Source organism: Apteryx mantelli, chromosome 5 (genome assembly GCF_036417845.1).
Source record: "Apteryx mantelli isolate bAptMan1 chromosome 5, bAptMan1.hap1, whole genome shotgun sequence".
In the NCBI taxonomy this organism is placed as follows: domain Eukaryota; kingdom Metazoa; phylum Chordata; class Aves; order Apterygiformes; family Apterygidae; genus Apteryx; species Apteryx mantelli.
In genome coordinates this window covers 40,104,590-40,119,138 of record NC_089982.1, presented here as the reverse complement: position 1 = coordinate 40,119,138, position 14,549 = coordinate 40,104,590, and the positions used below count along the sequence as shown (strand labels likewise).

The 14,549-nt window shown below is 43.2% G+C and overlaps 1 protein-coding gene across 8 annotated transcripts in view; it reads right to left on the bottom strand.

The window, feature by feature from the left end:
- The window catches only part of GRIA2 (glutamate ionotropic receptor AMPA type subunit 2), a 96,000-nt gene extending 83,181 nt beyond the window's left edge, over window positions 1–12,819 (bottom strand). For 7 of the 8 annotated variants that reach the window (XM_067297848.1, XM_067297850.1, XM_067297851.1 and 4 more), the window contains exons 1-2: window positions 12,385–12,548; window positions 11,927–12,067 (exon numbers count right to left, since the gene is read on the bottom strand). In XM_067297848.1, coding sequence (XP_067153949.1) covers window positions 11,927–12,067; window positions 12,385–12,472 — 229 coding nt within the window. In that variant the 5' untranslated portion in view covers window positions 12,473–12,548. Of the gene's footprint in view, window positions 1–11,926; window positions 12,068–12,384 lie in introns of all 8 variants that reach the window. The other variant, XM_067297853.1, reaches the window with a different exon arrangement.
- Window positions 12,820–14,549: the final 1,730 nt, after the last annotated feature.

Genomic DNA, 14,549 nt, shown 5'->3' with positions numbered 1-14,549 from the left:
TTTTGAGCTCCCAGACTCACTCTATACCATTAGGCTATTTCAACAGAAAGGTGGAAGAACTGCACATCCTACAGAGTACCATATAAACAGATGGTTTAAACCCATAGCTGAGAAAGAAGCTTCTGGCCATTACTCCCACTTCCTTCATCTCAGAGCTGTGTTCAGGCATCCAAGAGAAGAGGAACAGTTTCAGTTTGAGAGCATCAGTTAGAAAGCTCCAGTTCAGAAGCTTGTTCTTGTCTTTTCTTACCAGCTGATTTAATGTCTTTTCTGTTAGGTGCTAACTGTTGCTAATTTCATTCCTAGGCATCTAATTCTTCCCATTCAATGCAGGTAACAGATGCCTCCAGCCTTGCTCCATTCCTAGACTCGCATCAGTTCCCAACTTGTACATGTGACAGTGCTATGCACCATAGTTTCCAACTTGCTTTAGAGACTGGTCTATATTAGCCTACTTCAAGGAAGAGAACTGAAGAGAAGACACCAGAGCTGGGAAGGACCCACAGAAGTATGCAACACTAGCAAGGATTACAGAACAAAGTTCCCAGAATCCGAACTCCTATGTGCACATCCTACCTCTAGCTTAAGAGTGTGGAAGGATGCTTAGGATACATGTGAACTGAATGAGAATCCTTTTCTCAAAATTCTCCCACAGCAGCAGTAGAGCATAGCTCTCCCTTGCTTGTCAAGCCATATTCTCTCTCCTTCGGTCTCTTAAAAACATTTAGGGACCTGCTTTGGGAGGTGATGAGAGAGATCTCTTGAGCTCTGATACAGAAGACATTCACTTTACATCAAACACCATCATCTCTATCACCCAACTGACCTATACCCTAAACAAAAGCAGAGAGCCCCTCAGCAAAGAGTTCTTAACAAGGTTGTACCTGAAGACGTAGAATACAATTCTAATAAAAGGTGGAATAGGCTTCCTGAACACACAATTTTGGTATATTTAGTTGGTTGGTATGGATGAAAGGAAGAAAAGGAAGCTTATGGAACAAAATCTAGAATTTTTCTGAGAGAGGAGAAAGAAAACAAATTCAGACCAAAGCATCCAAAAGATATTTAAACTACAGTGCACAAAAATAGGCACATTGATAAATGACCTGTAGTGATACAACTAGGCTAACCCTGTTCCTGCACGCACAGCTAGCTTCTCTAGGAATTTTAAATTGACAGGATTGCAATGAGGTTGAAAATCATTTTTATTTTTAGTAAATAAAGATCATTTTAAAGGCACAAATTTCTTCCAACAGAGCCAGCAATGTGTCAAAATTAAATAATTAGCACAATTATTTTCAGTCTTTTTAACAGGCCAGAAATAGCAACACTTGTTTCTGAGAGCTGTTTAAAACAAAAACTGAAACTTCAGAATTAGAGCTATGTTATTAAAATGTTTACTGAAATGAAGAAAGAGAAACCCCCCCAAGAACATTTTTTTCCTAATACATCTGGTTTTTAAGGAAGTTGAGATTTAGTTTGGAAAATGGCTTCTACATGCTGCAACCTTTACACCTCCAGATACCATGTAAGAATGAAATACTGCAAACTGACCAACGCAAGTTTCCAGAGTACAAGATAAAGCCAGAAACACAGGCTCAAGAAAATGAGATTCCACAGAGCGGAAACCAGAAACTAATGTTAGTAGTTGCAGCACCAACTGAACCATTATATTGATGGGTCCAAAAGGAAGTCAGAAACAGTTGTACATAGAACGGAAAATAAAAATCATAGAATGAAGTGAGTCATTTTTAACACCTCCAGAAGGACAAAGCTAACAGGAAAAGCAGATGCGTAATAATACTGGAGGCTCTTTAATCTGTTGGAGTCAACATATAGTATCCTTGAAAGTATACATTTATTTAGAATGACTAAATTTGAGTTTATTATGACCCATGCTTTCCACTACAAACAGCAACTAATCAAACAGTATGTAACAGTCTAAGAGCCACAGTTTCTAAAAGCTTTTGGGTATCTACAGACATACTGTTTTCTCAAGAGATTGAGGGAATGATTCAGGTTACTAAGTATATGTACTGAGCACCATTTTGGACACTCTAGAGCATCTCAGGCATCCAAATAATAGCCTGCCAGATGTGACATAGGATTTACAGGAAACTCACAGCCTTCTGGAACAGCACCTGGAGGTCACCCAGGATAGCCTGAGCACTACAAATTGGGTCTTAAGGTGTATTACTTCCAAGTAAATTTAAAGTGCCTCCAGAAATGGAGGCCCTGAAGAACACAAACTATCCTGTTCTATCATACGGAAATAGATGTAAAGAGATAAGTTCAAAAAAACATTCAATGCTCCACCTGCTAGATATCCAGTATCCGCACTCATATAGCTTGCTTACTTCACTTCTACAGTGGAAGTTCACCGCTGAGTTCTATAAACTCAAGCCAAACTCATTTTCCTACAAGTAAAAAAAGGAGTTAAGAAAAAAAATGAACATTTCAAACTTATGCAAAGATGTTACCAAAAAATAACATCCATGATCAAAGAAAGGGAGCAAACATTAAACATTTTTTTCTCTTCACCTACACAAGTAAAGACTAAACTTTTTTTTTTTTAATCTAAGTTAACAGTTCATATTTCTATGAAATTAAAACATTTAAGGTTTCCATACTGAATCTTGTCAAAGCACTTCAGAAATGCAGTGGACTAATTCAAAATCTGGGTCACACAGATGTTCTAGTATTTTAGCACATTTTCAGAAATGTTTAACCCCCTCTTTCCATAGACAAAAAAAAAAAAAGGAAAGAAAAAAAAAATCATTCTTCCACATTTATACAGAAGAAGAAATAGCATGAATTTAGGATCTGATTTTGCTCCCAGCAGAATCAGTGGGAGATTGACCATTTCACTAAGCAAAAACAGAGTCTGACCTTATTATTCTGTTTTCCCAAAATATGGGAATCAGATTTGCTGCATGGATTAACTAATCTGATTATTCAGTAAAAGTGTCCACGTTATAATTTAATTACTTTAAACTATAGCATGTTCATGAATTTTCAGGATTTCAGCATGATCACCTCTCACCAAATGAGAGCACCTTAAAATGTGGCAGATGTAAGAATATGACTGAAATCAAAAACATACTCTTACTGCAATTTGTAATATAGAGTGACTCGGCTCTCATCTATTTCCTCATCCTTCATATCTATAAATGTTTTTTAACATAATACAATTAACTGATGGTGTTTCCAGGTGTTCACTTAAAATGGTTTCCAAAAAATTATACTGTGTATAAATCTGGTCACTTAATAGTTGTTATTGAGCAATTAATTCAATTAATATATTAGAATTTTCCTAATATTTTTGTTTTACTTTCTGCTATGCTTAATCATAATCAATAATGATGGGCAGGAAATTGTCTTCCCCCTGAAAACCTAAAAGTTACTTTTGCCCCTTCCCACATCAGGACAAAAGTTAAGATTACTGAGATTTTTCACCAAACATGAATAGAGGCAGGAAAAAGGAAGAAGACTGACAGAAAGAAAGAGAGGGAGACAGACCTCAAAATAAAAATGGCACAGAACTCAGGGCATTCAATTGGGAAGTGAAAGACGAAGGGTTAAATTCGGGTTCCCTGCCTGACAAGGACAAGATATGAAATATCTGGGTTACGTCCTGGATGACTCTCCTAACCGCTCACTAGGATTCTAGTGTGGATCAATCCTGCTCCTGCTATAAGGAACATCGCTGTACCTTACATAAGTATCAGCTTGGTATACACTCACCATGCAAATTATTTACCCAGCTTTTCAAATGTTACAGCTGGAATAAATTCCAGTACCAGTACTTCTGCACAAGGCACAGTCAGCCCTTAACTACAAGAAAAGTTTGCTGCTTGCAGTTTCCCACATTTGTACCAAGAATCCCCTCTGAGACCATACTATTAAAGTGTTAGGGAATCTGCTGCATTCATATGAAGGAAAAGCAAAACAAATCAACAACAACAACAACAACAAAAAAATCAACATTTTGGCTTGGAAGACATTTTGCTAAAAACACTCACAACTAGTACCACTGAGGAACATCTTGAGTGAGCAGACTCTCAGCATCCTCAATTTCAGAGATTTTTGAGATTACTGAAAAAACTACTCTGACTTGTTCAGAACTGTACAGACTATTTCATTAGCACACATTTGTACACATTCTGAGATTGTTTGCACATCCAGGAGAATGCAACATGTTCAAATACTTTAGATTCATACTACATGGGATGGTATAACCACATTAGCATTTTCATTTTATGGATATAGACCAGTGTCCTACAAGTCATATATATTCATAAAAGGCAGAAAACCAAAGAAGAAAAAAATGGATCCTTTCTACAGGCTGCAGAAGAGCTGCAAAACCACTCTATGAGCTTTCTAGTCCCGTTGCTGAAATGACCTCCAAAAGCAGTCTTCTCACAGCATGGATGATGAGAAAATCTTCACATTACCTATCAGATTGCTGTTTAAATTACTTGTCATACTGAGTGCTTAGAAAGAATCAGGTACTTGCAATTTTCTAATTGTGTAAAGAGAATCAGTTCACACTATTTGCAATAAGCAGAGGTATCTTTTGCACCCTTCGTGGTATTTTTAAACTTACCCACATTTATACATTTCTACTGAAAATAAATTACACTGGTATGACAGCCTTAACCACAGCAGTTTGAGAAAATGCAGCATCCTCTTAAATCAAACACAGTATTACATAACTGAAGCTGAGATTAAACTGAAAAGGTTGGACAGCATAGAAGGCATGCATTCAGATTCCTATTTAACATTTCATATCATCAGCCATTGTCCCTCATTGAGGTTTGAAACTTTGTTACCAGTCGTGTGGGTGTGCATTCATGAGTCAGGGCCAATATGAACATTTTACTGGAATTCTGTCCTACTCCTGTTTCCTTGGAAAACTATTTAGCAAAAAGATGTGCATTTAAAATCATAAATAAAAGTATTCTTTTCTCTTTCTTTTCAGCACAGAAAGTGTAAGCACATTTACCTTCTGCAGTTAACTAATGAAGATACTATTTTGATGTGCAACAAAGCCCAGTAAGTCACTCACAGAGTAGCTGAAGTGGGTGGTAATTCAGTTACAGACACAGAAACCCAAGCATACAAAGCAATCACACACTGATTTAAGTTAATGAATACAGACTTCAATATTGTTCTCTGATATAGAATAAAATAATAGCTTAGTGTTGAAAAAAGACATTTCTCAATCCTGATTCTGTCACCTTCAGTTGAACTGCACAAAACATTTCTACCCTCAAAAAATCCTATTAATTTCTCTTAGTTAGCTTTGGGAGAAGTTGTGGGGGAAACAATAGTAACTGAAGCTGAACCCTACTTTGCTGCAGAATGATAATGAATACCTTTTTATTGCTAAAGTTTTTATACTCTCATGAAACGACTACCCATAGATATATGTGTTAAATATCTGTATATGAGACCAAAATCAGGACAGAAATGTTAACTCTCTATGCATTTTCCAAATGGAAATTTTGGGAGAGAAAAGGTAATCTCCTCATAAACTGACCAAGTTAGGAACATTTCTTAAAACAATGTAAAAAAAAAAAAAATCAAAGATGTGTTACGGATTTTTATTTTTAAAGAAGGGGGCACATTGCATTAGAACATCAAAAATGTTCTATTCCAGGCTTAAATTCAGAAGAATAAAGGAAAGTAAGTAGTGTTTTAAAAAAATAAAAATAAATCTATAACACTCTGTAATTACATATAATAAATGACAATGTTTTAAGCACAGTTATTGATTTTACTAGGTACAATATGAATTTGTTCAACATGTGATGGCTTAAAATATGCTTTTACTCCTTATCGTTTATTCGTTTTAAAACATGCATTCACTATGATCGTCTGATGCTTTTACTCACTCCTTACTGTCCATCTATACCATACAGAATTAATTATTGAAATGACTTACTTATTTAAATCAAAGCCCTTTTTCAGGTTTTAACAAGCTTACATCTAATATGTATTTGTAGTCAATGCAGACTTTTTAATGAACTCAATATAGAAAAACATGAAGGTTTTAAGACAAAATAATAATGATGCTATGCAAAGCTACTTCTTTCCTATAAAAACATTCAGACTTTTGTCCTACAACATTTCAGAAATCTATATGACATAAAGGAGTCAATCCCTCATCTGTAGTCTTCTAAAAGCAGATGCCACTGTATTCATATTCTGATAAAGGTAATGATCAGCTACTAAATAATGGAAAAATCTTATTCAATTCAGAAACGAAAGTTCCGGTTAACTGTCATACGAGAAGTCCATTCATTAGTATACATATGCATATATATAATCTCATATATGTAAGTAAAATTCTTAACTATTCAGGTATCTTTTCAGTATTATTTTCAGTCTGACCTGGCATTTCTTGACTCCAGGCGCAGAGACATTGGTTCCAGAATATGGGCATGAACCATTAATATAAAAAATTAGTAATTCATGCACTCAATTCATTCACAGAGGTGAGAACACTGACTTAGAATGATAAATTATCTTACTAGTAAGAGCTCTGAGATAATCCTCTTCAGAAAATGGATTGGAGGGTTTAATCAGTGTCCTGCTTTTTCCTTTATGTGACATCCAAAATGAACTATTGTTCACTATACATATACACGTGTATACACACTATGGGTTATATCCTCATTTCTCTTTCCTAAAAATTAGTCCTACCAGCAGGCATTAGTGAATTATTATTTTTTAGTATTTTCCTTGAGCTAATTTTTTTTGACAATTTAAGCATGTTTTAGCAGAAGGTGCCTGAAAAATTAATAATACAGATTATCTTAATTTTTTACATAATGGTAATAGAACAGTTTTTGTTTAATACATTTTTAAAATAATATGTTCCTTCCCCAGTAATTATCAACTGTTCAGGAAGATTTATAGCTGTTAAATATGCCTTAGTCCTCAAAAATATTTTCATAATAAGAAGCTTGATAGAAGAACTAACAAAAATAGCAGTAACAGTATTACTTAATGCAATGGCCTTTGTTTTCAGCCCTGCTTAGTACAGTAAGTCTTATGCATGCAAGGACTTAAGTACATCTCTAGCTATATGCACAGTCAATAGTCCTATCAAAGCCTCTGTAAATTTAAGCTTTTACTAGTTTATGTATAAAATGTAACATTTTATATATTAAATATAAATAAAAGTATATATAAATATATTAAAGAGCTTGACTGATACTTGGTTGACTTATAAGCTTGACTGATATATGCAAGGCTTGATTGATATGCTCCTCACAAATTGCTGTTAAATGTAATTCACTTGGAAGTTTATAAAAATAAAATATGTATTGAAAGATATATTCCAAACAGTATGGCAGATATTAATTTCAGATATACGGACAACATTAATACAATAATCCTAGTAAAAATCTGGAAAGTCAAGTAGCCAAGCCAAAACTGTCAAATTTATACCTGCCCAGATTCTGGAGCATGGCTGTGTGAAAATGCTCTGCAAGCCAGGAGTAAAGAGGTACAGTGGTGACAGTGCAGTCACACAATAAATGCTCCAGGTTTCTTTATGTATAGCTTTCAGTAGTAGAAGAAAGTTAAAATTTTGCTACAGAGCCTGATTCTGAGGGAAGAAATATTTTGAGAGCAGGAAAAGCACACGAGTTCCTGATTTAGGTTATATGCTGGTTTTACCGCATCATTTTTGTTAAAGAAACCCATTTGATCTTGCCCATTTTAATTACAGGGTACCAAATTACAGGGTACCGAACCTATTTCACACCTGCTTACTGAGCCTGAGCAATGCTTTATAGTGGAAAGGAAATGAGAAGGACCAGGAATATGAATGAAACTAAACATAAGCATTTAATAAATTCCTCCTTCCCTTCAAAATCAGTTCTAATCATCTATTGTGAAATATATTTGGGCTTGGTCCACAGAAGCTTTAATTCAAATAAACAGATCTCACTCTCTCCTTTATCTACCATTACAGGATACATTTTCTTGAGTTACTATTTAATTATTTTTCTACTAGTACACTGCATACTATTCCTTTAAGAAAGCAATCTATAGCATTATATTCCAAAATGGCTGGGAAAACCTTTGTCATGATTCAGAAGTTGCAACATGTTAGATATTCATAAGCTTTCAAAGCTGGTGGTTGAAGATATAATGAAAGGATCTAAGGTTTATGCATGAATCAGCATCCCCTTGCCATAATGTCATGGTGCAGTGATCCCTGCAGAGCTGTAAGACTTGATTTAAAATGGAAATGCTCAACACACTTGAGCCAGCAGGATTAAACTTCCAACATCTTGCATATATTACCTCTGTGCTGAAACTACTATGAGAAAAACTTGTTACAGTTACTGAGGTTTTATAGCACTCCATAGGAAAACTCTCTTTAGGTGACTCCAGTACCCTTTCAGTGCAAAAATAAATATGCATGTATATTTAACACAACTATCCCTGTTTGGGCAGGTGGTTTTAAGAGGAAAGAATTTTATCTTCAACAGTTTCCTCTTTGATTGTTTTGATGAAATTAACAATTTTTTAAAATCTGATGTTGCCGATGGTCAGCACTTCTCCAATTAGACTAGACTCAGTTACACTTTGCTGAAGGACAGTACGGTCCAATTTTTTTGGATAACTTCCAATTCCACCCCATGAATTACCTGCAGTGCTGTACCTTTGCCCCAGCTGTTAAAATTCAAAAAGGTTGTGTTAGAATGAACTGCTTTGTTAACATTTGCCTTTACTACCTAGATTGTAACCCTCTGAATCACCAAGAATTATCAAAGAGGGATGAGTCTAACCCATTTCTCTTGAAGGATACAATTACACTCATGGCAGTGAACATCTTGCTTAATTGTTCACCAGCCTGCAAAAAGACTGCACCATCTCTCAGTCAAAACCATGAAGCTGCCTAATGACACCACCTTAAGAGGTATCAAACTACAGTTAGATCCCAGCACTCACTCCTGATGACCTGTCAACACAGCTTTGACCGAGACTTACATTCACAATCTAAAACGACTATTTGTTGTTGGGTACATTACATGAATTAGTGCAACCTACCCACTACAGCACTATGGAACAGAGCCTCTGCCATACATATCTTCCAGTCACCTTCAAATGACGTATTGAGTAATCTTACATTGTTTCAGACATCCCTCAGTAGTAGATGACCATTGTTCCCTTCTCTTTTGCGGAAGTTCAGAAACCTAACTTAAAAGTAATACCGGCAATACAACTCGTTTATCTAAAGACTGCTCTGTAAATGAGCTCAGTGCAGAGAAGTTTGAGCTTTCCCTTAAATAGTTTTACAGTTTGGGGTGAGGGAGGGCTTTTTTGGTTTTTCCTCTCTTTTTCTAAGCGGCTGGAGGTGCACGCTGCAAGTTTTGCCGCCGCTGCTGAAGGCCCGGAGGTGCCCGTGGGGTGCAGGAGCGCCCCGGGCGGCGGCCGCGGGCTGCCATCTGCTGGCCGCCGGGCTGCCGCCCTCCGCCGGGGCTGCCCCGCACAAGCGGCGTTTCCCAAAGCATTCTGCGGGGTTTCCGCTGCCACAGAGCATGCTGGCTTGTTTGGGGCTTTTTGATAAGAAAAAAAAAAAAAGCAGCAATATTTTAATTGTAGATTTTACAAAAAATTTTCGTTTTGCTTAGGAAGAAGCAGTGGCCTTTTTCTGCTGAGGCCAGTGTCCTATTAAGGTGACTGTCCCTACTTCTGTTAAAGAAGATCACCTTGTGGGAGTGAAATACCTGGACAACTACTGAAGCATTTTCAATTTTATATTATGCTACATTGCTGTAGCCTTTTATTACGCCTGCATTGTTTAACTGTTGATAGTGGTGGTTTTGGACATACATTATTATTTCAGAATAGTGTATGAAGGATCTGCAGAATTTTAGTTTTTCAAATAAGAACGAATCCAAAAGAAGATAAAGTAGATGAAAACAGATGGATTGTCCTCATCTCTTTGTGCATGCAGTTCTGTGCAACCACCTGCTAAATTTTGCCTGGAATGGCAAATACTTGTCTTCAGAATTCCTTGTCCTTGAGTCAAACGTTTCTTGCAAGGTAATCAAGGAAATATTACATCTATTTTTGGCATGTGCTTCACTGGTCAATCAAAACCAACTGACAGGCAACTGCAGTGACCCATCAGTGATAACTGAGGTGTCTTAAAACAAGTACCTGTTCATATCTTAATTTGGTGCTCTTCAAACTGCTTATTCATTATTATTTGGTGCTCTTCAAACTGCTTTGACTGGGTTCAGACAAAGGGAAACCCAAAACGTGGGCACTAACTCCCTTATGCTGGAAGTCTCAAAGCCCATCACTGCAGCCTATCATCTACGTGGGTCATCTAAATACTGTAAGACTTCTCCAAGGAAGATAGCTAAGCTCAAGAATGCACATGTGCGCGCACACACACAAAACTTGATGGGGTTGGAGAAAAATATAATTCCTTTCCTTCTCAAAGATCAGGTGGCTCTCTTTGTCTCTAGTACTAGTAGGAAGAACTCTTCTGATGTTTTACATAAATTATTTTCAGGATTTCACTGACTTTACAGAATAGGGAAACACAGAAAGACCTGTCTCACATTTTGCAGAACACCATCTAGACCACTAAGCAACACCATCACTGACAGTCCCAGTAGCATATCCTGCAAACGCTAACCACATACAATTCTGGGTGCTGGAAATCCTCATGACCTAAGGAAGCAAGAACTCCCCAAACAGCTCTCAAAGATTAGGAAAGCAGCCTTACTCTGGCTGGTTATGTGCTCTGACCTTTTCTGCCTTCAGCTGTGTGTGAACTGCATCTCCTACGCTTGCACCTGCCACTGAAAGCTGCCGGGGGCGAGCTGTGCACCACCCACCGCAGCAGGTGTGCCAAGGCATCTCTTCGGCATCGCCTCATAACGTAGGTGAGTTGGGAGGGGAGAAAAGAGCTGCCAGTGGAGGGGAATTGCTCTCGCTGATCGCTAGCCTCCAGCACCTCGCGGGCCCCGGGGAGAAGCGCGGCACTTCCACGCCTCGGGAACGACAGGCAGCGCTCAGGGACCCGACCCGGCCCGCGCGGCGCCCGCAGCCCCGGCTGCGGTGCCTTTGCCGCCGCCTCGCTCGCCTGGGACGAGCTCGACGCCTCGCTCGGCCCCGCCGAAAGGCTCCTGAAGCGGGAGTCACGGCACCCGCTCCCCCATGACCCCCCCACCACCACCAAAACGGCTCTCTCGTGGGAGCGAGAGCAAGCGCGCCGCGCCCGCTTTAGCCTCCGTGGGCTCCGTGCCACGCGTGGGGCCGGGCCCTGCCCCGCCACGGGCGGAGCCAGCGCGCAGCGCCGCCGGGCGCCCCTCGCCGTTACCGCCGCTCCGCGCCGCGCCACGCACGGCGGGGGCCGCGAGCACAGGACGGGCTGCTGCCCCGGCGCCCCGTCACGGCGGCCGCCAAGCGGAGGGCCTGCGGGAGCGGCGGGGCGACGCGCTGTAACATGGAGAACGGCGCCGGGCAAAATGGCTGATCCCCGCGGCCGCCGTGGGCGGGACCTCGGCCCGCCTGGGCTGCGCGCCCCCCGGCTCGGCGGAGCCCCGCGGAGCCGCGGCCGGCCCCACGGCGGGGGCAGAGCCGCGCAGCCTTATGTAACGCGTGGGGCGAACCGCGGCGGGGGCGGCGGGAACCATTTTAAACCTGTGCCAGGTCGCCGAGCGCCACCGAGCAGCCCGGGGGGCGTAGCCGCTCCCCCCCTCCCCCGCACCACCCCGACCCCCGGGGCCAGGCGTCGGCTCCCCCACCTGCTCGGTGGCGCAGCGCCCACCGCAGCCCATCGCGCCGCGCCGCACCGCGCGCAGGCGCCCCGCTCCCGCCGCCCCCGCCGCCGCCGCGGGGTCCCGGCCGGCCCGCGCAGCGGCCCGCGGCGCCCGTTACTCACAGGCGTTGGTGACGGCGAAGCTGTTGGCCACCTCCAGGTTGTCGATGTGCGGCGTCAGCCTGAACTCCGAAGTGGAAAACTGAACCATCCCTACCCGAAATGCACTGTATTCCTGATCGGCGCCCCTCGGAAATAGCCCCCCTGCAGGGAAACACACACACGCATCAGAGCCGGCAGCGGCCGCCGAGGCGCCGCGTCCCTCCCCGCCGCCGCCGCCGCCGCGGCTGCGCTAGGCAAGCCGTGAGCCTCGGCCGGGGCGAGCCGGGGTTGCGGGTCCGTCCCGCGCTCGGCTGCCGCGGCGGAGCCCGCGGGACGGGCGCGCACGGCCTGGGGGGAGGCGCCGGCCGCGGTTTTGGGAAGGGAGCGCCGGCACACACGAACGCCCGAGGGACAGCGGCGGGGGCGAGGCAAGGCAAGGGAGAGCGGCAAGGGGCAGAGCGAGGGCCCCCGGCACCTACCGATCTGTATGCTGTTAGAATTGACCCCCCAGATCAGTCCCCAAAACACAGGCGCCAGGAAGACAAAAATATGCATAATCTTTTGCATTTCCAGGAAAAGTAGAGCATCCACAAAGCCGCGGAAATATCCCTTTCTTCTCTCTCTGCCTCCTTCCCCGCGGAGCGCGCTCGCCAGCAAATTAGATCCTCCGCGCGTCGGGCGAGCAGCCGGAGGGAGCGAGCCAACCACGGGAGCAAAGAAACGCAAACAACCCTCGGCGGGCGGCAGGAGCCGGAGGAGCCTTTGCCCACGCCGCCGCGGAGAGCTGCCGCCGCGGAGAGCTGCCGCCGCTCCGGTCCTCGTCCCGGCTCCGGAAATAACGGGGATGGCCGCGTGCCGCTGGCGGCGCCGCCGCTGCGCTCCCGCCGCCTCAGCGCGCCCGCCGCCGCCGCCTGCCCTGCCCTCACACGCGCCGCCCGCGCTCCCTCGCACTCGCACGGGCGGGTGGCGCGCCTGCGCGAGCGCCGCGGCCCGCGGGAGCGAGCGCGCGCGCCCCGCCCCGCCCCTCCGCGCGCCGCCGCGCCGCGCGGCCGTTGCTTGACCGTTGCGCGGGCCGCCGCCGCCGCCTCCGCCTTCAGCACCGCGGACAGAGGCGCGCGGCGACCGCGGGACGCGGCGGGCTCCGGGCCCGCTCCGGTGGGGCCGAGCCTCCCCCCGCCCTCGGGCCGCGGCGGCGAAAGGAAACAAAATCGCCTCCCCCAGGGGAGCGAGGAGGGAAAGGCGGGGGCTGCGGGGGCCCTGGGGCAGCACCCCGGGCCGCGGCGGCGAGGGAGGTGGCCCCGGCCCCGCGCAGCTCTCGGGGGCGCCGTTATTATAATTTTTTCCCCCGGAGCAAGTGCATCTCGAGCTGGGTCCCTGAGCCCAAACGCCTCCTCGCAGGTGCATTTTCACACACACACACACACCCCCAGCACGTAGGAGCCCATCGTACTTGGACTGCTTAAGGGAATAAAAAATCAATGACACGAATCCATCACACGCCGATTTCTCTCTGTGACAGCGGGGGACATTACCTTAGATGGGCAGCAGAAATGCAAAAAAACCACCACAAACCAAAAAAAACCAGAGCTCTATTTTTTTAGAGAGTGTCTTCCCAATTTCACTATTTTTTCCTTAATCCGGGATTCACCTGAATGCATTTTGGGTGTATCCACCTTCCAGATATATCTGAAAGGCATATTTTAAACTGCTTTGCCCAAAATAGAGAAGTTAATATGCAGGAAGGTTTAAAACTATCCAGATATTTAATTCTCACATCCAGTGGGGATTTATTTTTCAAAATGGATTCCAGCTGTATTAGCTAGACCTCTTAGCTAAATTTAACATTTTTCACTTTCCATAAAATCTGTTGCTAGCATGCACCACACACACACAGAAATGTCTTGTAGAAGAACAACATTGTAACACAGACTGTGACAATAAATCTGCTATTAAATGATTATTTGTTGGTATATTTTTCAAAAAATTTATTCTTTTATCTCTGGCAATAAAGAGGAGGAATATCCATGTAGCAAGAATACTGATCTCACATTGCATTTCCCTTTTTCATTATTAAATTACATGATTCTCCTTTCTGGAGACAAAAAAGGTCTCAAAGCTTCAGCTATTCAGATGTCAATATAAGTACATATCCTGAACACATAGAAAGTAGACAGTTTAAGACCATTTACACATTACTAATTCAAGACAAGTATAGTTTCACTAGAGTCATTTCACCAGAAAATTCTGCACTAGTTTCTGCCTGTACTTGTGTCATCACTGAAAACCAGAGAATGAGATGAGCCTAAAAAAAAAAAAAAAAAAAAAAAAGAGAGCTTTAACATTAGGAGTTTATAGACCCCATTGTCTTAATTGGGTGGAATGGCAGAGTCGCTACGGTCCTGTCCTACTCTCTCCCCTTTCCTTACAAGGCCTGGTCCCTCCCAGTAGTCAGATTTTGGGCTCCATGACAAAATCGACCACTGAATTCTGAGAGAGGAGCAAACAGTATCACTGTAATGACTGATGGATTAAGATATCTGAGGAGAGCTTGCATTTAGGTAATCCTTGCTGTGCATTGGACAATGAGATGTACAGGCATTTTCTTTCAATAAATGCTTTAGTTGCAATATTGCCAATTTGCCTT